A 26,207-nucleotide genomic window follows, 5' to 3' on the forward strand; every position below is an offset into this window, starting at 1 on the left:
TTGCATGATTAACTTGCTATATCAAAGCATATGCCCAGAATTTTGACTTTGAATGGATCAAGAGCAGCAACAAATGCTTATTGAGACTGGTATCATGAGAGAGAAGCTCTGAAGGAGCAGAGGGTGCTGTTTGCTCTTGCTCTACCTCCAAATGAGGAAAAAGGGTGGTGGTGTGAAAGGGTGGTGGTCATGGTGAAAGCAGAGCAGGGTTTTTTGAAGCTCAGAACTCAATCTTGCAGGCTGGGAAAGACTCATCCTGCATCACTACGGTGCTGCTGGAGGCCAGAACCATGATGTTCAAGTCCTGCTGCCTCTCATGGGTCTGCTGGTACCATTCCCGAGTCACCTCCGTGTCGTGGGTTGGTATCAGAGTCACCTAACCACGAAGAGAAGACATAAGAGGGAAATAAGCAAAAGATATGAGCTCACTCACTTGCATAAAATGATAGACAAGAGACGGATGGAGAGAAAATACCTGTAAATTGGAGCCCCACTGAGATTTTCCCTCCAGCAGGGCATCCAGGACTGCACGGCTCGGCTCTCCACTCCCCGGGTCATTCCCGCTCACCACATAATATGCAGCACGCACTCTCTTAAAGAACTCCTGGTCCACATTCTTAGCACTGCAGTGGTTGGGCACATAGGCCAAGTCGACATAGACAGGTGGTCCAGGGGGTACAGCCGAGCTAGTTTTCTGGGAGTTGCTTCCTGGAGGAACAAAAATGTTTAAAAAAAAAAAAAAAAAAAAAGAAAAGATCAGACGCATCCCATTCCCATACATATACTATCAGACTGTTAACACAAAAGTTCCTCAGCAATTTGGAAATAGTTCTGGCTCTGGTCTATAAACCAGTAAGGAAGTCACAAATTCATGTGGGAAAGCTCATTTATATCTCAGTTTATAGGTGAGTTATTATTAAAAATATTATTTTCCAAGACTATAAGAAAATGGATCATGAGCTTAAATGTTTCACCTTTTGGTTACTAATATTAAAGCTAATCCTGTTTGTTGCCGTGAACACAGTTTGAATCGTTCCTGACTCATGCTGAAGGTTAATTAATGTGGTGTGTGGCAGAATGTGAAGACATTAACACACCTGAGCTGCTCTTGATGCCATTGACCAGGCCTTTCCCAGAGTTGTAGATCTCACTCCTTGAGCCTTGGGTCTCTGACATTTTAATCAACCTGGAGCTTCTCTCTGTGTCCTTCCTCTTGAGGGAGGCCGATCGAGGTGAGGCAGAGTCCTTAGACTGTTTCACTGGGGTAGAAGACCTCTTCCTGACTTCCCCCCTACGAGCAGGAGAGGCTGACTTGGGTTTGCCTTTTCTAAGCCCCTTGGTGGTCTTATGCTCCTTCTTGATAGGTTTCTCTGTACTGCTGTGATCGTTGAGAACCTCTGGGTCTACCATGCACACGTCTGGGTGAGGAGGGTGCGGCAGGGGGTCCTTCATGGGGGTGGGCACAGGATCGTGACTTTTCTGAGATGACCGTGGTGCTGGGGAATGGTGGCCACCAGCAGCTCCAGAGCCAGATGATTTGTCTATCGGTAGATGCTCAGTATCTTCATCAGAGTCCAGATTTCCCTCTGCAGTTATGGATGGGCACTCTTCAGTTTCAGGGGGGACATCGGAGTCAGACTGAGATGGTAATGACTCACTAACCGATGTTGGAGGTGTTTCCTCTCCAGCCAATGTCACAGCCAAACCAGTTGACATTGTGCCAGGCAACTGGTGTGGTCCCTGTCCAGCCTCTCCATGGTGACTCTGAGTGTGATGGCGCCTCTGCTTGTGAGACCTCTTTTTCACAGAGTGTTGTTCTTGTTCGTCCTCGTCTCCTTCCTGGGAGTGGCTGCTGTGACTTTCATCTTCATCCTCGTCACTGGAGAGCTGATGAGGACTGGGGTTAATGAAAGATGGAGAGAGTTCTCCTTTGCGATGTTTATATTCACAGGAAGAGAAGCCTTGAGGAGAGGCAGAGGAGGAAGTTGCTCCAGTATTCAAGTCAGAGGGCCGATCGGGCCTTACGATTCCTTGGCCAGAAAGTTCTGTGTGGTAAGTGTCTTTTGAGAGGGACATAGAGGTACAGTGGGAACTAGCCATCCATTCCCTTGCTTCCTCATCTTCCTCCTCATCATCACCATATCCTGGAGGAGGGGTGCTTGGGAAGTCATCAGGCCTCTGTAGTAGTTCCCAGTCGGATAAACTACTCTTCCTCCTTACCTCTAGTCTTTCAGACGGCTTTTCCAAGAAGCTTGTATCTTCCAGTTTTTCTGCCTCTCCCGGTTTGCTTACCTCTACTTTCTCACTCAGCTTAGGATCAGCTGTTTCTTCTTTCTGCTCTGTGCTGACTTTACCGGTCTGTTCATCCAGTCTCTTTTCCTCTGTTTTCTGTTTGACTTCAGTGTCTTTAGGTGCTTCTGCCTTTTCATCTTTCTGACATGCTTCTTCCTCTGACATCTTGGCATCTTCTTTTAAAGGTACAGTAGTTTCACTTGGCTCATCCTCTTTTATCTGCTGTGCTTTGTCACCCTCTTCTGTTTTGGACAAGTCAGTTATGGCACATGAGGTTTTGGTAGCTCCACTATCGCTCAGTAGAGTGACTGAGGCTGTAACTTGAGGTACTGCCATTGTTTTACATTCAGACAAAACAGTAGTAGAGGTGATAGTGACTGCTTTTGTTTCTGTTGAGTCAATGGTACTCTCTACTGTATGTGATTTAGTTACTGATGAAAAAGTCTCAGACACTTTTTCACTGTCACTATGACATGGTAAGGTGCTTTCTTCTGTTTCCAGTGCATCAGACTCCTTGTGGTGGGACACCTTGTCACAAGAATCAGCCCTTTGGAGAGGAGAAACATCAAAGCGAGCTTCTGATGTAAATGAGATTTCGGACACATTTAGCGGGTCTGAACTTTGTAGAGGGGGTGCAGTTGCAGTTGTTGTAGTCTCAGAACTCAGCTTTACATTTGCTTCTGGTTTTTCTTCAGGCTGCTTAGCAGTAACGGAGGTGCCTGGACTCAATGGTTTGGAGACTTCTGCTGCAGGTTTTGTCATCACCTCCATGTACTCATCTCTCTCAAAACCTCCAAGGCACAAGCTTGTGGATGCTGCCATGAACGATGGTTCCTCTTTGGCTAAAGGTACTCCAGAGCTTGAAGTTATGACAGTTTCTACTTTGTCTCCTAAGTGTTGGCTCAAAAGATCAGATGCTGGGGCAGAAGATGAGTAACTGTAGGACGTAGAGGAGTACGTTAAGGTGCTGTATGTGTAACATGATGAGGTAGTTTCCTCATGTTTTGCTGTCATAGTTGTAGTCTGCTTGTCATCTAGACATTCATAATGGACATCTGTTTGACTGAAGTATTTGCCATCGCTTGGTTTGGACAGTTGGGATGCATCTGAGAGCACAAGGGTTTCTCTCTTCTCATCCTTCAGCGAAACTTGACCGTCATCACTATGAAAATGCTCAGAGTAACCTCCAGACTTGCTCAATCCAATATCGGCATATTCAGCAGTTAATGGAGGGGAGGGACTAGATGTCGGCTTTGACATCGACTCTGAATAATCTTCTGGTACAGAGCTGGTGGTCAAGCTGCTTGTAGATGCTGTTTGACATGTTTCCTTAATCTCTGGTGACAGTGATGCTTTGTCCTCATCTTTTTTTTCTGAGACTGAAACTTCAAGTGAAGTTGCAACATCTGTCATTGATAATCTCCTTTCTGTTGCTGGATCAGGCGAAAGCTGGGTTTTGCTTTGGTCCTCTGTTGCTTCAATTTTATCAGCATGTTTTGTAGCATCTAATGTTGAAAAGCTGTTTCCATCCACTTTTTGATCCTGACTGTGTGTTTCAGGTGGTTTTGGTGTTGTTTCACTAAGTGTATCCTCTTCCTTGACTGGTTTTACACCCACATCCTTCTTCTCTGCATCTGTGCCTTTAAAAACCGAGGCGTCGGTTGGTTTACTGGCTGCTTCCACTTTATGGGAGCTTGATTCAGACATTTTATGTACATCCTCGCTCTCTGCTAAGCTACCACTGTCATCTGAATCACGTCTGCACATTTCTTTTTCAGACTGCTCCCGAGCACCTTTTTCCATACCTACATCACTTGACTCTTCCTCTCCCTCCTCTTCCTCCTCGTCATCTTCGTCATCATCATCAACATTGAAATCTTCCCCCTCTACCAATAGCCTTTTATCAATCAGGCTCTCTTTTCCATCTGGAAAACCTAAGAATTTACAAGATGCGGAGCTGCTAATTTGACTGTTGTCAGATGCCAAAACATTTTCATCTACTTCATGTCCTATAAATGTTGCTCCAGTCACTGGGTCAGTTGGTGCTTCTTGTCTTACCAACAATGATGCTTGTTGAGGGAAAATGTCTTTTTCCGCAGGTGAGTGCCGACCAGATGGAGATCCCTCCTTTTGATCAGATGAATCCACTTTTTCTTTTAGTGACTCAGCAGATTTTTCTTTTTCCTTCTCTGTGACTTCTGTAAATGCTTCACCAGAAGCTGTTGCACCAACATCTGGTTGACTCCATGAAGGAGAGGTTGTTTCTAATCTTAGTGATGCTGACTGAATGGCAGCACTGGTAGAAACCACATCATCTTCTTCCATTTCTCGTGTCTGAGGAACTTCCGTTTCCCTCATATCTTCTTTTTCTTTCTCTGATTTTTCAGGCTTGTCCTCTTTGGGGCTGAAAGAATAAGATTCGACAGCTTGGGACATTTTGTTATCTTGAATCTCTGTGAATGAGTAGTTCTTGTCAACACAAGTTGCATCTACTCGTTCTTCTCTCTCACTCTCCTCCTCTTGGCCCTTCTCTCTGTCTTGGTCTTTAGGAGAATCGCTTGGACTGTGGTGGCTGCTTCTTTCACTCTCTGTAAGGGACACTGGGCTGTAGTCGACTCTGCTGAAGGACAAAGGTTCCTCTTTGTACTGATCATCTAGAAGAAACATGGCGCCTTCAGCAACTGTCTGACTTGTTCTTCGGTTATCATCGATGCAGATGTCAGAAGCCTCAAAACCACAAGAAACCTCACTCTGTTCTCTAGAGTCCAGATCTTTTGGGATGGGCTTTTCATATGGATCGTACTTGGATGCACCAAAGGTTTGCGTCTCATCTCTGATGCCGGCGATGTCCTTCTCCGAGCTAACTTTTTCACTGGTTTCTATCTTTGCAGCCCCAGCAGTTTCTCTATCATCCTCAGATTCTTTGTCTAACATAAAATATGGACAAGGTTTTGATAGTCCTGGAGAAGCTATCTCTCTTTCACCTTCCATCTCTCTCTCTGCTTCCTTTCCTGCTTTGTCATCCACTTTGGTCTTTTCTGTAGCGCTCATTCCTGAGCTTATCTGAGTGACTTTCTGTTTCTCTTGTTGGAGTGTCTCCTCCACACTTTCAGTGCTTGAAAGTGCACAACTCCTTGGCTGGCTTTCAGTTCTTGGTTCTACTGATGATGCAGCCTTTTTCTCTGTTGATCCCGACATTGGTTCTGCTTTGGCAGCTGCAGTACAAACAACTCTTTCCTCCTCCTTTGATGTCACTGCATCATAAGACAACTCTGCTTTGGCCAGGGGTGCAGGTGTGGCTTCTGTTTTCACATCTTTGCCTAAGTCAGGCGAAAGTCTGGATTCTTCCTCTTCCAGGGAGGGCTCCTGCATTATAAGTGTGGGTATAATAATTGGAGGCTGTTGAGACGCAGGTGGTTTAGTTTGGTCACTGGTCTGTGGAGATTGGGTTGATGACAAACCCAGAGGAGAGATGTCACGGTCAGATTTTTTTGGGTCCACTGACAAAGGTCTGGAACCCGCTCCTCCCATGCAAATGTCTTCCTCCTCTTCTTCTTCTCTGTCTTCATCTGATGAGTGAACTACAAATGCAGGTTTATAGTCCAACTTGGACACCAACATTTCTTCTCCTGATGTTGCCTGTGTAGGTTGTTTAATGCTTTTATCCAGGTCTTTCTCCTGTACTTCTTCTTTCTCCCATTTTTCCTCTTTGGTGTGTTCTGCATCACTGTAGTCAGACCTCTCTTTCTCTGTAATATCATCTGTCTTCGTGTGAGCAGGAGCCTTGTCTTTAATCATCTCATCCGCTGCTGGTTTTACCTCTTTGATGTTTTCGGTCTCATAGGTGTACTCTTTCTCCTGTTCTTTCTCCATTTTCTGCTCCTTGCTCAGTTCGGCAACATGTGCATCATCTTTTTCTTTCTCCATCTTCTCATCTTGACTAATACCTTTTGATGTTTCATCTTGTTCTTTAGAAGATGTACAGATCTCATCTTTCACCAAAGTGCCAAGATGAATTCCTTCCGTGAAGGTTTTCTTTTCTGTCTGAGCTGCAGGAAGTTTATCGGAGGTTTCATCGTGTTTCTCTTTACGATTATCATCAAAAATATCCTCCTTTGTTGCTTTTTCCTCTTTAGTCGTCTGAGCTGGTGGAAGATCTGTCAATTTTTCATCATCTATTTTGGATTGGGACTTAAAAGAAAAATCATCTTCATCTTTTTTCACGGCTGCGGTGCTACATGTTGGAGTAAATATGTCCTTTACAGCTTCCTGACACTCCAGTTTGACTTCACCTTTCATTTCATCTTTAAGAGTTTCAGCTTTTGATGGCTCTTTGTCTGTTGTGTCAATGGGCTGCTCAGCAGTGGTACTTGCTTCTTTCTCTTTTTTCTTATCTTTGTTGTCAGTTTCCAACACTTGCTCCAAAATAGGTTTATGGTCATCAATATCCTCTTTCTCATACTCTTCAGTCTTTTGGTTTTGTTTCTCTACCTCTTTTTCAGTTGCAGTGACTTTAATAGAAGTATCATCAATGTCCTTTTCCGTCTGCTTCTCCACTACAAATTCAGCATCAGTCTTTTTGTTCTCTTCTTCTATCCTAATTTCTTTGTCATGAGAATCCTTTCCTCCTGTTTCTTTTGCCTCTTCCTTGACAAATTTGATTTCTGATGTTTCGGCCTTCTTCTCTGTGAGGAACTGAATATCAGCGGTGTCCCTTGTTTCCTCCTCTTTAAGGTGTTTTACATCAGATATTCCATCCTTAATTGTATCTTCTTCCTTGATGTTCTTGACAGCAATACTGTGATCCTGAACTTGTTCTTCTTTGGACAATTTGACAGTCAGTGTTTCCTCCTCATCAGCTATTTTCTCTTTTTTTTCTCCTGTTAGTGATTCAACAGAAGAAACATCTTTACTGGTTTCTTTGTCTTGTGTAATGGACGTAGCCTCAAGAATGATATCTGGTTCATCCTCAGATGTTTTGACAGTTGGTATATCTTCACTTTTAACAAAGTCTTCCAGTTTCTCAGCTGATTTGACAGCAGAAGAGACAACTTTACTCTCCTCTTGTTTCTTATCACTTTCCATGGTTGGTTTGTCAGTTTTCAGTGTGTCTTGCTCTTCTGCCTTGGTCGGTGTGGCAGAGAAATCTGTTTCTTTACACGTGATTATAGACTCTTGATCCATCTTGGGAAGTGTAACTACATTATCACAAGCAGCATCTTTACTTTCCTCATATTCCTTTTTTTCTTCTTCTGTTTGTTTAACAGAAGGTGTTTCTTGCTTACTAGGCAGTTTATCTTTTTCCTCTGATGTAGTAAGTTGCGCAGTCACAATCTGCTCTTTCTCAATAGTCTCTTTCTCCTCCTCTGTAGTGGGTTTGAAGATGTCAGCATCATCCTTGCTTGCTTTTAAATCTTGATCATGTTCTGTGAAAAGTGTGGTGTCAGTACTATCATCTCTGACTGTCTTTTTTTCTTGATCACTTGTTGTTTTGGTAATAAAAATGTCATCTTTACTTACTGTTACATCATTTTCTTCCTCCTTGCTAAGACTGATGTTTGAGATTACGTCTTTGCTAACCTCTTGCTTCTTTTCTTCTTTTATAGTTGCAGGAGATTCATCCTTCTTACTAATAACTTCTTTGCCGAGTTTAGCATCAGCAGTGTCATGTATGTCTTCCTCCTTTTTGCTCTGCTCCTCTATAAAGGGTTTGGTGGTAGGTACATCTCTTTTTTCCAAGTGTTTTTCATCTCCTTCGTCTTTTTTTATATCAAATGTCTCAGTTTCTTTTTTCTCCTCATACTTGGGGGGCTCTTTTTTTGCCTCTCTTTCAACTTCCTCAACAGGGATGATATCTGAAGGATGGACCTTTTCAGTCTCTTTCTCTTGAGTCTTTAAAGAGCTAATATCAAAAGTATCACTCTTTTCCATGTCTTTCTCCTTCTCATCTTTTAAAATCATCTTCTGGGACACATCATCCATTTTGACCTCTGTCTCTTTAAAATCACCTCGAGTTCTCAGGTCAGATTCATCTTCCTTCTTCTGTTCATCTTTGAACTGTTTGGCCTCAGAGGTAACAGTTTCCGACTCTGTCTGTTCAGCAGTTTTGGCCATAGCAAGATGGTCTTTTTCTGGTTCTTTGTATCCATCTGTAATGGCTGTATCAGCTGTGACGGTGTCCTTTAATATTTCTTCGTTAGTGGGTCTAGTATCAGAGGTATCATCTTTTATGACCTCTTTAGTGTCTTTCTCATCTGTGATGGTTTTAATGGTAGAAACTTCTGCTTGGATGTCAGATTTCTCTGTCTTCTCATCCTTAATCTGTTTGGCATCAAAGATGTCATCCTTTTCTTTTTCTTGTTTCACACTGATAGTCATAACAACCGTTTTATCATCATAATCATCATTGTCTTTCCTCTTATCATCAGCGTCATCATCCAAGAAACTACTCTTGCCATCTGGAAATTTGCCCGGTGCAGGTGATATCGGCTCTTTTTCTCTGAGCCTGTCAGCATCGTCTCCATCAGATGAGGTGAGGGAATCCCTCCAAATTTCAACTGGTTGTTGAGCTTCTGTTAAAGATGAAGCAACAACGGGAATTATTTCTGTCTGTTTTCCGTTGTCTTTTGGCACTAATGAAATGTCTTTTTCTGGTTCTTTGAACCCTTGAATTTCTTTTATGTCCTTTTCTAATGACTTGTCCCCAGATCTTGCAGCAGCTGCTTCATACTGATCTCCCTTGTCTTTGTCAGGTTGTTTCTGTGTGTCTGTTTCCCGGTCATCTTTCACATTAGCTTTGCTGTCACTTGTGGTGATTACATCAGGAAGGGCCTCTTGCTTTTGCAGGTCCAAACCATGAAGGACTTTTGTCTTGTCTTCCACCGGTGACTGACGGAGTGGAGAGTGAGTTGCACTCGAGGGGCCAGACTGTGGAGGGGAAGCCATTTTCACAGTGATATCATCAGGACTAAAGCAACGCTCTTCACTTTCTGAAGTTACTGAGTCAGATCCAAATGGTCTAGTAGGAACAACAGATGAAACATCTTTAAGGGCGACTGCATCAATATTTTCCTCTTCAACAGGTAAATGAACTGATTTGATGTCCTGTTGAGCCTTTTCAGGCGACTCTGTGCCAGAAAGCTGTTCTATCTTCGTCTCTTTTCTTTCCAGCATTTGGGTTGAAGCATAGCCCTCTTGGAGTTTTTCAAGAGACATGTCGACATTAGGAGTTTGGTCTTCTTCCTCCTCCTCTTCCTCATCTTCCTCATCATCCAGTTCTGCAGCACCATGCGCCTCAGCTGTCTTCTTCCCCTCTGCAAAAGGAAGCTGTAAATCACTAGACGGAGACTTGGTTTGTTTGTCATCTTCTAAAGAAGGTGGTGAAAGTGTTTCTGCAGAGCGTGGCAGCTCTTTGCTGCGAGCAGCTTCGGGTGCAGTCGGGGTTTTAGCTGGTTCTTCAGCTGAAGGTGCTGCAATAGACGCCACAGACTGATCCTCAGCGATAGAAGTGGGAAGGGAGGACATTTTGTCGTACTCTGTGATAGACGTTGCAGAAGACACATGCTCTTCTTCTGCCAGAGGAGCCGTGATAATGTTGGTGAAAACTGACACTGGTTCTTGCACACCTGGAATGAGGCCTTTCTCGGTCATAATTGCAGCTTGCATCTCTCTCATGCCATGAATGTTTACAAATGACCCCGTCTGGTCTGGAACAGAGATGTCGTAAGCACCGACATCATATTGAAGATGTGGTATTCTCTCCTCTGCCTCCTCATGGATCTCCTCGTCAGAGATGGTCTGTTCTGTCTCTGAGTAACCGGGGATCATCTCATCTTGGATATAAGAGACAGATTCAGCTGCAGCTACCCCTTGAACAGCTGAGGTTAAGGGAGCAGTGGCCCCTCCAACATGTGATAGGTAGCCCTCCTCCTCTTCTTCGTCATATTTAGCTGCAGACAGAATTTCCGTTGTCTTGCTTTCAACTGAATCTTCAGGTTTGACTTTGATTTCTTCATCTGCTATTACATCTAAATCTTCTACCTCCTCCAGTTCAGCCTTGTCCATCGTCTCCACTTCCTCTTCTCCTTCCTCTTTCTCACCCTTGGATGAAGTTATTTGCGGCTCCTCTTTTGTCACCAGTTTAGTTGCTAGATTTTCTGATTTCTCCATTTCTTCTATCTCGTGTTTTCGGTCAAGCCCATCATCCTTCGCCTCCTTCCATTTTGATTCGTCCTCATCTTCACCTATTCCCATGTCTTCCTCTTCCTCCTCTTCTTTCTGCACTTTATTTTCTGCAGCTACAAGAGGAGCTTCTGCGTCCTCTTCTTCTTCTTCCTCATCCTGAGTTGCTGCTCCTTCATCCTCAAACTTTTGAGCATCCTCGGTTTCTTTCTCTTGAGTGGACTCCTTGTCTTTGTCTTCAGTTTCAGGTTTTACGTCTGCAGCTGGGTGCTCTTTTTCAGGAGACTTTGCTCTCAGTGGGGTTTCTGAAATTGCTTCTTGTGCGTCCTTGTCTGGGATGGGGCTTTCTGTTGTTGGCTCTGGGGAAACCTCATGACTTTCTGTTGGCTCTGCTGATACAGCTTCAACTTTATCTTTTTGCAGTTCTTCAAAGTCTTTGGTGAGGTCTTCAGGTGTGGAAGGACCAGACATACCTTCAGCAGCCCCATTCTCAACGGGTTTAGGTTTAATAATTTCAGGTTTTGCCTCTTCTGCTTTGGCTTCACCCGATTCGGCCTTTGTGACTTTGTTTTTCCCAGTTTTAGCCTTACTTGACACTTTAGCCTTATGTAAAGTCTTCCTCACTTCTGGTGTAAGCGGCTTTAAGTCGGGCTTTGTCATTTTTCTCAGCTCAGGTTTGGATCCATCCTTCTTTTTGTCCTCTTTGGACTTTGCATCTTTCTTGTCATCTTTTTTGCCTGAGTCATCTTTCTTTATTTTCTTGATCTCTTTCTTTTCCTTGTCCTTTTTCTCGTCCATCTTGGACGCCCTGTCTTTAGAATGCTTTTTTAATGACTTTTCTTTAATTAGTTTTTTCTTTTCTGGCACTTCCGTTTTAGATTTTATAGTCTTCACAGGCTTTTTCTCCTCTTTTTTTTCCATTATATTTTCCTTAACAGAGTCGCTCTTTGCCTCCGTGGTGGCTGACACGTCATCTTGTCCTTCAGTTTCTTTCTTTGAAGACCTTGCGGTGGTCTTTGGAGAGGATTTAAGACTCTCTTTGCTATCTGTTCTTTGTTTTAACTTGGTCTGTTTAATAGCAGATGGAGGAGCTCCTGAGGCTATGTCCTTTTGTGTGGCTACAGGATAGCGCAAGAAGTCAAGGTGCTTTAACTTTTCCAGGCCTTCGAGAATCTTATTTTGTGGTGCATTCCCAGGGAACAGCACTCTGACGATCTTTTCTGCAGGGTTGGCTGGGAGCCAGACAACTAAGGCTGTAACTGACGTCAGGTAGGGCACAGATATTTCTCCTTCTTTCCCGTTGGGCAGCACAATGCCAGTTTTGGCCTTGCTATTGCCAGCCCACTTTTGCATTAAAAATTGCATCTCTTTACTGTCTTTGACAGGGTTGAGAATATACATGTCTAACCTGCCTACTCCCATCTTGTGGAAAAGCGTAATGGGCTCAGTGGTGTTGCTGACCACTCGAAATAGAGGCTCCGGCTTGACTCCTAGCTTGTTCAGGTATTGTAAAGTGAGTGAGGCCTCTTCGATGCTGCGCTTTACCTTGAGATTAGATTCCGGCATACGGAGTTTCTCTGGTACGTTAAAGAACACAACACCTAGCTCAGGAGAAATCAGGTTTTTCATCCAGTCGCTGTAGTTGGTGGAGCCTTGTGATTGCTCCTCGTCTTGTTCCGCGATCTTCCTTTGAAGAAGTCCATTTATACCTGGGAGATTGTCAGCGCCGATGTGTGTGAGCAGAATCGAATCAATCCGGTCCAAGTGACGGACCAGTTTCCAGAAGCAGGATTTTCTTTCAGAGCCTCCATCCACTAGGATGTTAAAGCCATTTACAGCAAAGAGAGCAGAGTCTCCTCGACCACCAGGAAAGATGTAGCAACACGGCTTTGACAGCTTCAGGAAGCCTCCAGAGGTGGGAGGCTCCAGCAGGTCAAATGGTGAAGGGACATCAACAGTTTCGGAGACATACTCTGTGAACTCTGTGACACCCTCCATCTTGGGGAGAACAGACTCAGGGTTTAGTTTGTATTCCAGGAACTCCCGTAGGGTCTGCTGCTGTCCCAGGGAGCTCCAGCTGACCTCCCCACGGCAGGACACAGTAAGTGTAGCCTGCTGCTTGGGGGCTGCTGTTCCCAGTAATTCACTGACCTGCAGAAACAAACACTAAATTTGTGATGTCTAGCAAATATATTTAATATATAACTATTTTAAGCGTGGACATCAATTTCTTAATATACAGTATAAATAATTCAGATTCAGATCACTCACCCCAAGATCAGTAAAAACTCGTGAAAAGGTCTGGTAGTTGAAAACCCCAGTTTGAAGAAGAAGGCCACCGTGATCTGAGTTCTGGCCACTCAAGACCAGAAGCTTATGTCCTGCTGAGTCTGTAACTAGAGACTTGATCTGGGACACAAATACAGAAAGAGGGAGAGAAGGGGGACGGAGGACAGTTAAAGGAGAGACAGCACTGCCAAGCTAGAAGGGAAGATACTGCCAGCAACCATAACGGAGGACGCACTTTAACTGTGCCAAAAGAAACTTGAAAACAAAATTCAACATGAACAGAGGAGAAATGATTCAGTGGTGTTCAAAACTGCTGAAATTTGCCTGCTTGGTATATATCAAAACAGCATTCATTCACTCATTCAATACCTATATTGCTTATTCCAATTAAGGGTCGTTGGGAAGCTGGAGCCTATACCAGCAATAATCAGGTGACAGGAAGGGTACAACCTGGACAGGTCCTAGTCCATCACAGCAATACAGTCTTAATATAGTAACATTATATATGTTGATATCATTTTCACTATAACATTAATTTGCGAATACAAATAAAATAAGAAAAGCTGCACATTGTCTGAGAAATTGTTGATCTTACCTCCGATACAACACTGTCTTCTGAAGGGTTGACAAGCACTACAGTCTCTAGGACATCGCTCCTGTGGTGAAGAGTCCTTTGTCCTGTAGAAAAACATTGGAAATTTTATATTACCATCTCCTGATATAGCTGATATAGTGGATTTGAGGCAGCTCCACTTAAGCCTGAAGGTAAACAAGTTGACCTGTAATACTGCCAGGCATTTAGCCGTCTGGCCAGAAGGCATCTCTCTGGACGGCATCCAGGTCTGAGCTGAAAAAGCCTTCTTTGAGTCGGGGAGATTTACTATCCTGCCTTCTGCATCGTATGTGGGGCAGTCCATATAAAGAGACAATCCCACCACTTGTACATAAATGTAGGAAGAAAAGTTGGAACAGAAAGGGGGTCACTAACATCTGCTAGAAAGAAGTTTAAAATTACATCCACAAATTAAGAACAATATTTACCATCTCGTTTTTTTTTTTTCCAACACAGGAGAGAAATGCATTTGAAAGAGCATTTTTTGGCTCTGTTAACATGAAGATATTTAAAATCCATTTCCATACATAAAAATACATACTTAATTAATGACTGCTTTATCAATTATGGCGATATTAAACTTTGATTTTTTTTTTCTGCGTTTCAGAACCGATTAGAAATCACACAGTTTTGTCAGTCTTAGTCAACTCCAGGGATAGTTATTGCTTCACATAAGTTTGTGATTTTTTTTTTAAAATTTGGAATATGTCTTCACTTTTCTTTTTTTTTTTTTTAACCATAAAATGTCAAAACTTTTTTTTAAAAAAGGTTTTAAAGGTAATTTCCAAAATTAAAGGAATGAATTTACTTAATCGATTTGAAAAAAGTTAAGACCACCTGTAAGTTGACTATGACCATTACAGAATTTTAAAGAGGATAATCAAAGCAAATAATCTGCTTTTAGTATATAATCCAGTCTTCTGTTTAATTTAACTTCATTGTGTTAACATTTTATGAAAAAGCACAAAAACTTAATTCATTTTAAATACTACCATTTTTTTTATCAAATTATTTTGAGGTCTTTATCTGTCCTTTTAATTAGAAAAATTAACAATTTATTGGGATATTTACCATTTATTACCATGCAAAATGTCAACATTCAATCTTCTGCATTCTGGTGTCTATTAGGGGGCAGAAGACAAGACTCAGATGGCATTCCACATATTTTGACCAAAACTGAATCAAAATAGCAAATTAAGCTGGGCTTTGGTCATGACAAGCAATAACTGGGACTTCCTGGTTAAATAAAGGTAAATAAGTCAATAAAAAAGGACCACAGAAAATGCATATTTGGGTTTATTAGTCTACTTTGAGGAGAATGAGGCCCAGAGAAACAGTGTGTCGCTTTGGCCTCTTGTGTTCTTTTCTCAGGTGAAGCAGAGGAGAAGAGGGTGCATTAGCTTCTGCTGATTTGCTGCCTGCAGGGTGACTCCTCGCTGACACTGCAGACTGGTACAACAAGATACTGCAACAACAAAGGCACTCTGTCTGAAAAGCTGCTGTCTCCACCAGAGGTAGCAGGACATCAACAATGTGAGGGGACACAATGTCCAGTGCTGGCTGGAAGTGTCTCAGATCAGGTTAGTCTTTACTCTCAATCACAGCTAATGGACATAAATCTATGGACATTGTACAAAGAACATTTAAAAGATACAGACACTTTTATTTGGTCATGACATGAATGTCAACAGAATCTGATGTAATTCATTTATGTACAGATCACGTCAAGTCGAAATATGTGCAGAAGGAGCAAAAGACACCAAGTGTTTGATTTTACCTTGTTTTCCACCTAAAACTAATTTTCTTTATTGTGTGATAACGTTTTATCTTTTCAGTTCCTCTCAGCCGTCTAAATCAGCCGTACAGCTATAACTAGACAGTAGTATAAGTTCCTCTAAGGCAGCGGTTTTCAAACTTTTTGAGCCAAGACCCCCATGACAACGTATGCTAATGTTCGCACTGCTGCCCCGACAAGACGAAAATGATAAAATGTGTGATGTATCAAATAGGTAATCCTTCAGCCATCCTCCAATGGAAGGATGGAAAAATGTCAGAATCTTTAAAAAGGATCTTTACACTGTGACAAGGCCCAAAATCAACCACAATAATAGAAATACTAAAGGAAAGGTTGGAAAACCGTCAAAATTTTCATAAATAAGGGGGGAAAGTTGCTACAGATTTTCAGTTTAATGTGTACTAACTTATACATTTTATTAAATTTATCAAATTTATTTGATAAATGTCGGCTATACAGTTTTACAATTATCCTGCAAGTAAAATGATCTCCCAACTCCCACTCTGAGAACCACTGCTCTAGAGACTGACAAGATCAGATTGGGTTCAACTGGATTTTGAGCAAATCTTTTACCATATACTGATGCAAAATGTGACAGAAACTGTACGTATCATTCATGCAACGCTGGGCTCTTATGGGTTAATATGATGTAAAGAATACGCAGTGATTTCCCTGACCTCATTTCTGCATTGCATGGTGCCCACTGTGCTGCATACGCCCATCAGGTCATACAGTGTACTGTAGTACTACCATGGTGTGTGTACTTGGCTTTCATATTAAGAAACTGCATTTTAAGCCCTTGGTTTTAAAATAATTTGAATTTGAATGAAGGCTGACAGTAAAGACTGCAAAACAAATTAAAAGTACAACTTTAATCTCAGATTTATGTCAACAATTCCAGATGATGAGCTGGCAATGTGAAAAAAAATGAAACACTAAAACCAGCAACAAAAGGACAAAGAAAATCAGAACTTCGATGGTTGTAGGCAGGTGAAGGTTACATACTTATATATATATATATATGTTTGTATGTATGTATGTATGTGTGTGTGTGTGTATGTGTGTGTATGTGTGTGTGTGTGTGTGTGTGTGTATGTATGTGTGTGTGTGTGTGTGTGTGTGTGTGTGTGTGTGTGTGTGTGTGTGTATATATATATATACGTATGTATATGAAGTGTATATAAAGTGTATATACAGGATGTGACAGTAATAGTATAGTGTTAAGTAGCACAAAGATCACCATGCAATGGTAGCTTAAGTACTGAGGCACTAATTACAAACAACAGGTTTGACTACTTAAGAAGGGAGGCACAGAACAGGAAGTAAAGTACACATAATGCACAGAGGAATATACTCCGCAAAATAAAACAGAAAATACAGAAGATATTAAAAAAGTCCAGAGCTAAACATAAATCCACAGGAACATAACCATAACACACATATTGTGACAGTTGGCATAGCTGCTTCATTGTTCAAAGATTTGGAGTAAATACGGCTGATCAGTCTGATAAATATCTAAACAGTTTATTCTGATATATTCTGAAGAAGACACAGATTCCTCTGCTGCATCCAAAAGCAATCCACCTGACTGAAGCTGATATAAAATAACAATGAGAGGTCCAATCCATCCAACTGTTTAGATAATCAAACCCGTGCAGGACACGAAAGAAAGCTAAATTAAACTGTAGTGGAAAGTTTTTGACTTGGCAAAGAACACATGTCCCCAGTCTGAAGACAACTACCACTGTGAAAGACTGATGCTTTTATCATTGACCTGAATTAAGGGTCGAAATCGACTTATCTCTGCAGTGTGTCAGGCTTAAACAAATCTCCACACACGACATCTCTAGCTTTTACTGTCTATATTCAGGGCTGGTGGTCCACTTGGTCAAACATGATCAGTAAAACATTAAAAAAAAAAAAAAAAAAAAAGGACTACCCACTGAAATGACTTCAAATCTTGGGCAAGTTCCTTCAATATGACATCATGATCTCTTGACAAAAGTAAAGAAAAGGCTGTATCAGTGACAGACAGTCACCACCATACTGGTTTATTGTCCCAGTGCTCTGTGATACATAAGTGAAGTAAACACTGTGGATGTTGCTCCATGGATGTTGAAATTACAACTCAGAGATGTGAGTCAGACCTGAGTCTCAGTGCTTCCACAGAGATCCAAACAGTGTGAAGCTGAAACCTCCTTAGGCAGGCCAAAGTCTGCTCCTCAGCCTGAATGTGTTTGTTTAAACAATCCTTTAAAAGGGAGCAGTGTTCAGCCAAGTTGTTCTCATCTTTTCATCCCCTTGCCTTTGCTCCGCTTTACAACACAGAGCCAAAGCATCATCACAAAGTGACAGTCGGGCAAAGGCATTTTTACAAACTCATACACAGAAAGAGGACTGAAAGTGGCTGATAATTTCTACTATTTAGAAGTAGATTTAAGACAGACAGGGTCTGTTATGTGATTTTACCATAAAAAGCAGGGGCAATCATTAGCATATTGTTGTTGCACATTCTGCTCTATACTAAATCCCAAAAAAAGAAACCCAGCAAAAGAATTCAGGATTACTGGATTCCCTTTGCAGCTCAGTCATACATTTGCAAAGCTAAAGTATTTTTGTATAAGTACCAAAGACTATAAACCCAGTTACTGTTTTACAAACTTTTTCTGGTGAGGAGGATAAAATAGAAAAAGAAAAAGATCACCATTTACTCAAATTAAGATGGCCTTAATGATCAGATGCTCAACTGATTTGAATGGCAGAACTGCTGAAGGATTGAGGATTAAAAATAATGACACATGATTACTAAAGCAAACACTTTAAAAAGATGACTAAGAGACATTTAGAGTGGGACATTATGCATTGTTTTAAAACAATATATATATATTTTTTGGCTCACCTTTCTCTTATCTCATCAATTCCTGACAATGAGCTAAAAATATGATAAAGAATTAAAAGCTAAAAGCAGCTGATTACATCAGATCTGCTCTAAGCGTTATGCCTGTGATAAGACATTTTTCTTAATGTCTACAAAAGCCGAAGACGTTCGCGAGCAAATTAAAGTAAGTAGGTCACAAATAAATAGTTTCCTTACAAACACACTGGTACATCTAAAACACACAGAGCCTCATTTATAATAGTTGCAAGCAAAACAGGTCCTGAATGAGAAATACCCCTCTATACTAATAAATACTAGCTTGTTGTGGATCTGTGCACATATTTGATATAAATCTAGAACATTTTGGTCTTTAGGAACACAGAAGGACTTAATAATAGAGCTTAATAGTAAACATCCAGAATGGCAGGGTCAGTGTCTGTAACTATTTTATAAACATCTTAAAAATACAAATGAATTCAAATGTAAAATCAAATAAGGCTTATAGCATTTTCACATTGAAGCCATGACATTCATGTAGCTACTGACACTCAGTGGAAGGTACTGCTGTTAAAATAATGGATGATGCCAGGACTTTTCAGCTAAACTACCTTCACAGAGGTTTTCTTATCATCATCATTGTCCAATGTCATGCTAAATAACTTGCAGGAAATAATGCCAAAGGTTTTCAATGATAACTTGTACCAAAAATAACAGAAATCATAAATCAATGTATGTTGGACAAATTGTTGCTGCAAAAGTCTCATCTTGCTCTGTCTTTTATTTGATGCCACTGCATCGCAACATGATATGCCACCCGCTTTTTCAGCCTCCCCACCATCTCAGCTTCTACCTGTGAGTGCCAGGTCACAGTTTCTCTCATCGCACCAAGATCTAATTGAGTAAATGTATGCACAGGGACATGGCACCACAGCCTAATGCAACATATATATCTTATTTGTGTGAAATGTCATACTGAAATCTGGATGTGGATGAAATGAGGATAATGTATGATAATTTTCCACAAAAACACATTTCAAAGAAAATCATTTGGAAAAGAAATGCAGCCTGTAGATTTGTGACAGTGTGGGAATTTGGTCCACAACAATGCAATGTCATTTAAGGTCATGAATCTAATGAAACCATGCATTTTAAACAAACTTTCTCAAAAATGGAAAAAACTTTGCCTTTGTTGTGGAATAATTTACATGTCTTCCCAGTGATTTCCAGGTCCCAAGATGACTGATGTGGAAAAAAACATGAAATATTGATTCATTCTCCTTGGTGAAGATATTGGGAGCTCTCTTGTTTGCTGTGAAACTTAAGCTGATCAGCGTTTCATGCAACTGTCTGTAGTTCAAGGAAACATTCAGTAAAGCATCCATTGAGGGCATCTGTGTTAACTTAGCGCTAACAGCTGCAATGATCCATTTTCTTTACAAAAATAACTAGTGGCAGCGTAGGTGCCTGGATGTCATCTGCCCTGCTTCCATTTGTTGATCCAGAGATCTTGGGAGGTGAACTCCTCACTCTCTTTAGGTCTTTTGATTGACTCTGTTCATAACAGCAAGGCCCAGAGGAAGGAAGGTCATTTGTCAGACAGGACTCAGTGTTTCTGCTCATATTGGCTCTTCCTCAGCTGACCCGCTTGATAAAAATATCCACGTCTGAACTCCCAAAATGAGAACATTCTGTTTAAAGGCAGCTAAAACGGAGCAGGGATCGGCCGAGGCCCAGGCACTGCACTGCTCCAGATAACACGTTCCACATATAGAGTAGCAGGGTGGGTGGTGAAAGGAGGGTTCAAGGAATTTTAAGACAGCAGGTAAAATTTAAAAAATAAAAAAAAATTAATGTAAATTGATGAGCTCAGTTTTTGTGAGATTTCATTAGCAAAACTAATTTAAAGGGGGAAAAAAAACTTTGTGCCTAAACACACTAATGGAGCTAATGTATCATAAACAATGATTCAGCAAAGGCTTCCTTTTTTTTTTAAAATCAAGTCTAATTGTAACTTGAAAAGTGGTAGGAAACAACCTTCACTGAACGTAAAACAGCAAAGCTTGATGATGCATCTCATTTTGCTGGAGTGACCCTCATGTCACCAGAGACCGACACACAAAGTCAAAGTCTTGTGACGTTACCATGTATATTTTCAGTCTTGCAAATTCATGAAGAATCATAAGGTTAAATTTAGCACCTAAATGAGTTGTTTAGTTTACAGATATAAAATATGCCATAAAGGTCAAGACAACCAGTTCATTAAAATAACCTAAACTTATGGCAGCAGGTCTTTCTTGGACTTTCTCATTCATTTAGTACCAAGAGATAACCTCATAAATATCCTATGAATAAAGTATTATTCTATTTTTAAAGATGCCTATTGTGTAATTTGATAGATCTCATGGCAAAATGTCAAATAATCAAGAAAAACAGTTTTAAACATAAAAAGTTTGGATAAAAATGAAAAGCTAACATGAATGTACAAAATACACAAAACATGATGGACATGAAAAAAGGCTTATAGGTATACATTACTGTTCAGGTGTTCAAGAACAAGCGAACAATAGATTATCTTCATTAGAAAGTTTTCTGCTATGGAACTCATTTATGTTTTAAAAGAAGATTGTGTGGAAAGTCTAACTGTAGTAGAAAGTGGACAGATTCCTCTTAGTTGATAAAATCTGGGAGAAATTCTACTTTAAAATGAGCAAATGAAATAGATGCTGTTTCATCAAAAAGAGACGTGCGTTTTTACCAAGCGGCAACCTCCGGCGGTTAAAAGTGAAGCCTCTGCGGAAGTGCAGAAAACTGCAGTTCCCCCTTCATCCACTAGGGGCTGGCTGCAAAACAGAACAAATCCCCATAGACTCCCATGTTAAAAAGGCCAACTTCACAGCAGAAATAAACATGTTTACAGCCTGGTTCAAAAATCCATTTTCGGTTTATAGGTCAGGTTTACCTTCATGACAACTGTGGAGGGAGTGAATTTTTTTTATAACTCACCCGTTTTAAAGTAATTTAATCTCGAAGTTCGGCAAATTTAGGGGCATGTCCTTTAGATTGACAGGTACCGATCTCCGGCTTCAAGTAAGAAGAACGTAGAACAGCCGCGGTTTTTAGCCGGTTAACAACGTGACTTAGCTTTAGCCCGCTTATCTCCGTTAGCTGGGTAGCTCCCGTTATCTCGAGGTTAGCTCGGCTAGCTTTTAGCTACAGCAAGCTCGGAGTTTGCTCGATGTCAATCATCCACCATGACGCTCACGGCTGCCCTCTCAGCTCCACCTCGTTGCCCATATTTGTATTTTCCGGGTGAGACGACGCACGTGACGCTGCCAAGATGGCGATGGTAGGAACCGCCCACCGAGCTTCAATTCAGCTCTTCAGAAACCTATGGGGGACGTCACGGAGAATCCATCTCTTTATATACAATCTATGGTTTTTACTCCACATCACTGCTTACACATGGGTTGTCCAGTGTTTCCTATGCTCAGCAACTAAACTCATCAAGAACTGTTGGTCAGATTGGATCACTTTGCATAGATTTAGCAGACGCTGATTTCTCTAGGATTTTTGTCTCATTGTACCTGTCACAGGGTTAGTATTATGGGATGTGATCAGCAGAATTTGGTGTAACAGCTGCTCAGTAGTATGATACTTTAGGCAGCCATTATGTGTGCAGTCTTGCAGAGCAGCACAGCCGTGTCAGTAACTGTTTTCTGGAAGAACATCAAGCGTTCACTTGAACACAGTTCGTATTGTTTTTAATGGATGAAGTGCATGATTCTGCGCTTAGAAGCTATTATATCATCTTCCCCTTTAGATTTCCTACCTAGTTCAAACTGACAGCGCTCTGTAGTGTAGCTCAACTGCAGAACATGGGACGGGTTTGTAAGATTAGAGAAATATATAATATATCTTCTTTTTTTTCTTTTTTTTTTGTGGAAAATTCACAGCCCAATCTCCCAGGTGAGTAAAGATACTGTGAAAGAAATTTAATGGAAAATTTTTTTATTGACATTTTTGTAGAAAAAAATGTTTCTGACAGTAAAATAGTCTCCAGTGTCAGTTTATACCTACTGTATAAGCAGTAAAATCTAGCTCTGGTAGTTTATAGAATAAAACTCAGCATATAATGGAAAATAACTGGTTTAACCCTTGTCACTTTTTAAAAATGCTTTTATGGAAGTTTCCAATTTGGTTGTGTGCGCACTGACAAAAAAAGCTATTGTATTGTATTGCATTGTATTGTATTATTTTATAATCCATGCTCAAACTAAACAGAACATTTGGTAAAGCTTATTCAACGACAAAGGAACATTACTGTGTGATTTTCCTATGCATTAAGAATATATGTTATATGGAAACAAGCCTCAACTGTCTCAAAGTGTGTCAAAACTATTAAACAAATTTAACACATTAAGAAGTGATCCAGCCCTGTGTTATGTAAACAAATTCCTCAAACACCCCCCACCCCCCCTTGATTTACAGTGTCTGATGTCTCCTGAATCCAGCAAAGAAGCTTCAATGAACCTTTCCCCTTAGATGATGATGCTTTGAAAGTTGGATTAGAAGGTGATTATTTTCTCTATCAAATCACTTTTTCATCTATTAATGACAGACTAGAATTTTTTTTTTTTTTTAAAGTATCAAAATTGTCCATTTTTATTTAGTTTTGAGGTTTATTATTATTTGATATTGTCTAGCCTTCCAGAGATGCTTCTCCTTCAACTGTGGTCTGAATTTTTGGATTTAAACCAAAATCAAGCCCTGCGGTGGGCTGGCGAGCTGTCCAGGGTGTACCCTGCCATCATCCAAAGACTGCAGGGATAGTTATCCAGCCTCCCCACGACCTTTCGTTGGAATAAGCGGTTAGGATAATGAATGAAACCAAAATCAAATAAGGATCATGAGATAGTTAACAAGTTAATGAGGGTGAACTGATACCTTGGGCTTCATTTTTATAAACCGTCAGATCAACAAAGGGTGATTGGAGCCAACAACACAAAGTTATAACCCTGCTCTTAATCTCATTTGCTTAATATGAGCTCATCTCTTCCCTGGGACTTAGTTGTATTGTCAGAGCTTAGAGATAAAACATGTGAAGTGGGCTGGAAAATTAAAGTCAGCATAGACCTGACTGTCTGCGTGTTTATTTGAGCTCTGTGTTGGCAGTGAGCCAAAGTGCCATAAATCAAAACTCTAAGACAAATCGATAGTTTATGTATAACAGCACTGACCACTTAGTGACTGCTGCAGTCTAATAAGAAAACCTCTGAAATGAAAATAACTTGTGTTTCATAAAATATACTCAGCTGTTTGTCACATAGAAATCACTCACTGAAGAGAAACACAGTTATGATCAAAAGATTTACTGTACATCATCCCTGCCTGAATATTTAGCCTCTATAGTCAAAATAATAAAACTTCAGGAAAAAAAAAAAACTACGATAAACTTTTTACTTGAGCCAAAGTTGGCTCAGTATGGCAGCAAGAGGTCAGAGTCTTAGTTCCTGATGCTAATCTTGGTCCTGTGATCTGGCAGCACTGAATCATTGTGCCGCTAAGCAAGGTAAAGCCTTGTCAGTAACAGTTAGCTGTCAGTCTGTCTAAGAACAGTGTTAGTAACATGTTGCATGTAAAATGTTCATAAGGACTGCTCACACAGTTCACAGGTCATTCACAAATGCCTTTAGTCAATGGCATCCGCTGAAAGATAGTGCCATAGTGTTTGCTAATCTTCCTGGACGTCACACTTTAAAAATGTTTGTTAAATGCTAAATGCTTGTATTAAGACATTATTCAACCAAGATTACATGAATTCATATCAAGACAAAACAAGTACAGACATGCAGTATAATGGTATCTAATTAAATTGACAATTACATTTACTTTGGTGCTTGCATACATTTAGCACAGCTCAGACCAAAAGTCTGCAGTAACTATTGAACATGCACAGATTATATTCAAATGTGAAAGCACTTGCAAAAACTTTCCACGTTTATTTATCCAGCAAATAAGCATTTCTAAAACCAGTGGGGTTGTTGTAGGGGGAAGTTGTTGGAAATAGTTGTTAGGATGGTTAAAACCCGGTCTTATGCAAAAGGAAAAAGAAGAAAAAGTTAGTAGAGCAATGAACACTGCAGCTTTGAGAAGCCTGCTTTGATTGTTGGTTAGTCAGTTAAAAACGTAAACACAGACTGAGACGTCCCTTCATCCTCTATGTTCATTCTATGCTTACTTTAGTCGGTTTTCTACACTCTACTCTGGTGCCTTTTTTTTTTATCTGAAAATTTCTCCTCTACCATTTGCATATTTACTATTTTGCTACTGAAGCTGTCAGAACTCAAAGTAAACTCTGAAATCTGCACTGCCTGCTAATGGATATACTGCCTTACAAGCACTCCAATGTAACACTCACGTAGGAGTATGTGGAAAGTGACGTTCAACAGCATTTCACAAAAAATATAACCATCTCATTAGTCCTTTGCTGTAAAAATAATATTGTTAGCCTTAAAACATTATTTTCTTAGCCAGATTTCAGATATTATTATTTATTAAATGTATTATTATTAAATAAGAATAACTAACGTAGGCAATTACATTTTTATGGTAACTACATCCTCTGGACCAAAGTAGGCATAAGACTGGGCTGACAGGCTACAATTTACACAAACTCAAATGATTTGTGTCATAATGTTAATGAGATAATGCTTCTTATCAAGACGCTAACTCAGCAAAGAAACATGAATTGTGCAAAGCAGCACCATAGCAGAGTATGAATAACTTTCTTTATGTAAAGCTGGGTTTTTAAAATAACTTCACACATGAGGCAAGGACAGCTAACAAAGTATATATAAAGAAAGTGTATTAGCCAGAAGTTAGTCAAATGCTTCACTAACTCCTCTGGCATTATCAGAGGAGCTTTTGATCTCACTCCCATCACAACGAACACAATAAAGGAATGAAATCAATGAGAAGATGAAGAGTGGATTAAACTGTGGATGAAAGAGTGAGACCTCTTTAGCATGTCAGTAAGTAGTATTGTGGTATTGGAGACTTGACTTATAACTAGCTGCAAACATTGTCTATTTCTATTCTCTCCTTAAAGGCCCTCTAAGCTCCATGCAAGTCTATCATTGAGTCAGTGTTGCTGCAGACTGCCATGGAGATGTCTGACGGCTCTCACATACAAAAACAATCAATTAACAAAGCGCATGAACTCAAAAAAACTAGAACAATGGTGGTAAAGAAAAGACTACATGGTTAAGATTATATTCATTAGATAGTCCTTTAGCATCGTTGGATTGTTTTGTGGATATAACCACAGTAAAACTTATTATTTAATTAAAGTATTCATGCTGTGTAATTTGGCTGAAAGACAATAAGAAACATTTTTTCTCATCCAGAGTATGATCTGCAGACCCCCAGGCTGACTGACCACCCTGAGAGTCAGGAGAGGCATGAAAATGCAGAAAGAGTTGCTGCTAGAAAAGGGCAGCATGAGGATATTGGCAATGTGTCATTGTCTCTTAGAGTCCAGTCCAAAGTGTGCCAAGCATGACATCACCGCTACCCCCTGCACTCTATCCTCCCACAACCCAACAGCCTCAAAAAGCACTGAGAAGCACTAAGAAGCCAGAAACATCGCACAAAGATGTGCCAGACCATCTTTAGCAGGGCAACAAAAGCATCTCCCCACATTTATACTCCCACAGTAACCGGCATTTTTTCAGGTTGTATCCAACACAAGAAGTCGTATTCAAGCCCTCATTTGTCCCAGTTGTGAAATGAAACTTTTTTTCCTGCATGCCCTGTAGTAAACCTACATTAGTGCACATACTTTATCACTAAAATAAACTCTGTTTGCAGTCCTTTTAAATAATATATTATGGCATCAATGCAAACAATTCTACAAAGGACAAGTTTTACATTTAACTCTGAGGTGTTAGAGGGACTTTAACCTGATGACTTTAAACTGGTCATCAGCAATACGTTGACAAGCAAGCTCATCTCATTTATCATGGTGACAGACATGAGACAGGGTCTCTGAGTAACCCACATTGAGCCAAGCGACAGGACAGGTCTGAAAAATGACTCCCTTCATACAAGGACAAGATATTAAATCCTCCAAGGTGGAAAAGCTCAAAACAATGGACACA

The 26,207-nt window shown here is 40.5% G+C and overlaps 1 protein-coding gene across 1 annotated transcript in view; it reads right to left on the minus strand.

Moving 5' to 3' along the window:
* Positions 1-220: 220 nt before the first annotated feature.
* The window catches only part of map1ab (microtubule-associated protein 1Ab), a gene marked incomplete at its 3' end in the record, with an annotated part of 67,800 nt that continues 41,813 nt past the window's right edge, over positions 221-26,207 (minus strand). Inside the window, exons 3-7 of the mRNA XM_079256823.1 lie at positions 13,358-13,440; positions 12,745-12,882; positions 1,098-12,624; positions 476-708; positions 221-376 (exon numbers count right to left, since the gene is read on the minus strand). Coding sequence (XP_079112949.1) covers positions 221-376; positions 476-708; positions 1,098-12,624; positions 12,745-12,882; positions 13,358-13,440 — 12,137 coding nt within the window. The remainder of the gene's footprint in view (positions 377-475; positions 709-1,097; positions 12,625-12,744; positions 12,883-13,357; positions 13,441-26,207) is intronic.

The sequence above is a fragment of the Telmatherina bonti genome, assembly GCF_933228915.1.
Source record: "Telmatherina bonti genome assembly, chromosome: 2".
Classification (NCBI taxonomy): domain Eukaryota; kingdom Metazoa; phylum Chordata; class Actinopteri; order Atheriniformes; family Telmatherinidae; genus Telmatherina; species Telmatherina bonti.